At 50.7% G+C, this 1,707-nt stretch overlaps 1 protein-coding gene across 1 annotated transcript; it reads left to right on the top strand.

Annotated features, from left to right (window-relative positions):
- Nucleotides 1-821: 821 nt before the first annotated feature.
- LOC102843499 (transcription elongation factor A protein-like 3-like) lies at nt 822-1,406 on the top strand. The gene has a single exon (XM_006899250.1). It carries the CDS (start codon nt 822-824, stop codon nt 1,404-1,406), a length of 585 nt encoding a protein of 194 aa, XP_006899312.1.
- The last annotated feature ends 301 nt before the right edge of the window (nt 1,407-1,707 follow it).

The raw sequence follows: 1,707 nt of genomic DNA, 5'->3' as shown, positions 1-1,707 counted from the left end.
GGGCGTGAGAGCAGGTGGAAGATAGGACACCACAATGCCCAGCTTGCCTTCTTACCCCCCCCCAGTGCCTTCTGTCCCTTTTAGAGCCAGAAATGGGGGAAGCGTCCCTGCAGTGCGACAGTGAGACGTAAAACAGATTATGGAAATAACCTCTCATCCTGCATTCTGTACCCAGGAGGAAAGATAGACCTCCAGGAAAGGGGGAGGAGTGGGCGGGTTATCTCTAGGAAGGAGGACGCCAGAAATCCAAAATTTGGAAAACATCCTAGTGTGGCGCCTAAGGCCTGAAAAGAAATGGCGGCTGGGGTGCGGGGAGGTGGGGGAGGGAATCTTTGGATGTGGAGGCTCCAGATTCAGGAAAGGACTCCTGGCACTGTGCGTTCTGTCTCCTGTTTGTCTTCAGGTCTGCCTGTCTGTTGCTCCCAGTACTGTGAGGATACAAAAGGAGAAGAAATCTGTCCAGGAGTTCTGAAAAGTCTGTGAGGAGGTCACTGGGTGTAGATCCTGGCCTGGAGGGAGTGTGGAGGGGAAGGACTGGGCAAAAAATAGGGGCTCCAAAATACATACACGCACATTGCGCCCATGGTGGAAGTAGAGATAGTGACAGGGCCTGCCTAGCAACCAGTTGTCTCATGTGTGTGGGAGGACGGGAGGGGTGAGGAGTGGGCAGGAGCCACACCAGGAGGCCTGTTCAGGTTAGAGTAAACTGCCTTTACTACTAAGCGCTCAGTATCTGTGTCTCCTTGTCTCCTTCCATCTCCCTTACCCACTTCACACCCCCATTCCCACCTCCAGGACAGGAAAAGGAGGGGAATCTCAACATGGACAAACTCTGCAGTGAACATGAAGGAAACCAGGAAAATGAGGGAAAACCAAAAAGTGAAGTAGAGCCAGAAGAGGAAGGAAAGTCAGAAGAGGAAGAAAAGCCTGAAGCAGAGGGGAAGGCAGACGATGGAGGAGAACCAGGTGATGAAGAACAACCTGAGGGAAAGAAAGAGAAGCAGGGGGAGACAGGGGCCACCATGGGGGCATCCCAAGGTGAAGGCCAGCTGAAGCCTGAGGGAAAGCTAGAGAGTGAGCCAGAGAGGGCTGCTGAAAAGCCCCCTGCTGAAGATTACGTGCCCCGAAAAGCAAAAAGAAAAACGGACAGGGGGACAGAGGATTCTCCCAGGGACTATCCAGAGGACTCACGGGAAAGGCATTTGAGCAGTGAGGAGATGATGAGGGAGTGTGGTGATATGTCAAGGGCTCAGGAGGAGCTAAGAAAAAAACAGAAAATGGGTGGTTTTCATTGGATGCAAAGAGATGTCCAGGATCCATTCCCCCCAAGGGGCCAGCGAGGAGTCAGAGGAGTGAGGGGTGGAGGGAGGGGCCAAAGAGGCTTACATGATGTTCCATACCTTTAATGCCTTTGCCTTTCAATTCTGATTCTCAGATGAGAATCATGCCAGCCCTGCTTTCCCTGGAAGGTACCTGCCAGACTCTGTGCTTTAACCTATGCCTATACTTTGCTCTAGGTGTCACTCTTGTTACCAGCAGCCTTTGCCCCAACTGCAGCGCTCAGTGTCTCAGTAGGGATTTTTTTTCCACCCATGCGCATGGAAAAAATTATTAAAATATTAATAAAAACCTGTTTGCAGAACCTCATGTACAGTATCAGCTCATTCTTATAAAAGGTTATTATACATTTTAACACAGAGATTAACT

This window comes from Elephantulus edwardii, unplaced genomic scaffold (assembly GCF_000299155.1).
Source record: "Elephantulus edwardii isolate Elephantulus edwardi_28Jun2011 unplaced genomic scaffold, EleEdw1.0 scaffold00249, whole genome shotgun sequence".
NCBI classification, from domain to species: domain Eukaryota; kingdom Metazoa; phylum Chordata; class Mammalia; order Macroscelidea; family Macroscelididae; genus Elephantulus; species Elephantulus edwardii.
Note: the sequence above shows the minus strand (reverse complement) of the source record. Positions and strands in the feature narration are given on the sequence as shown.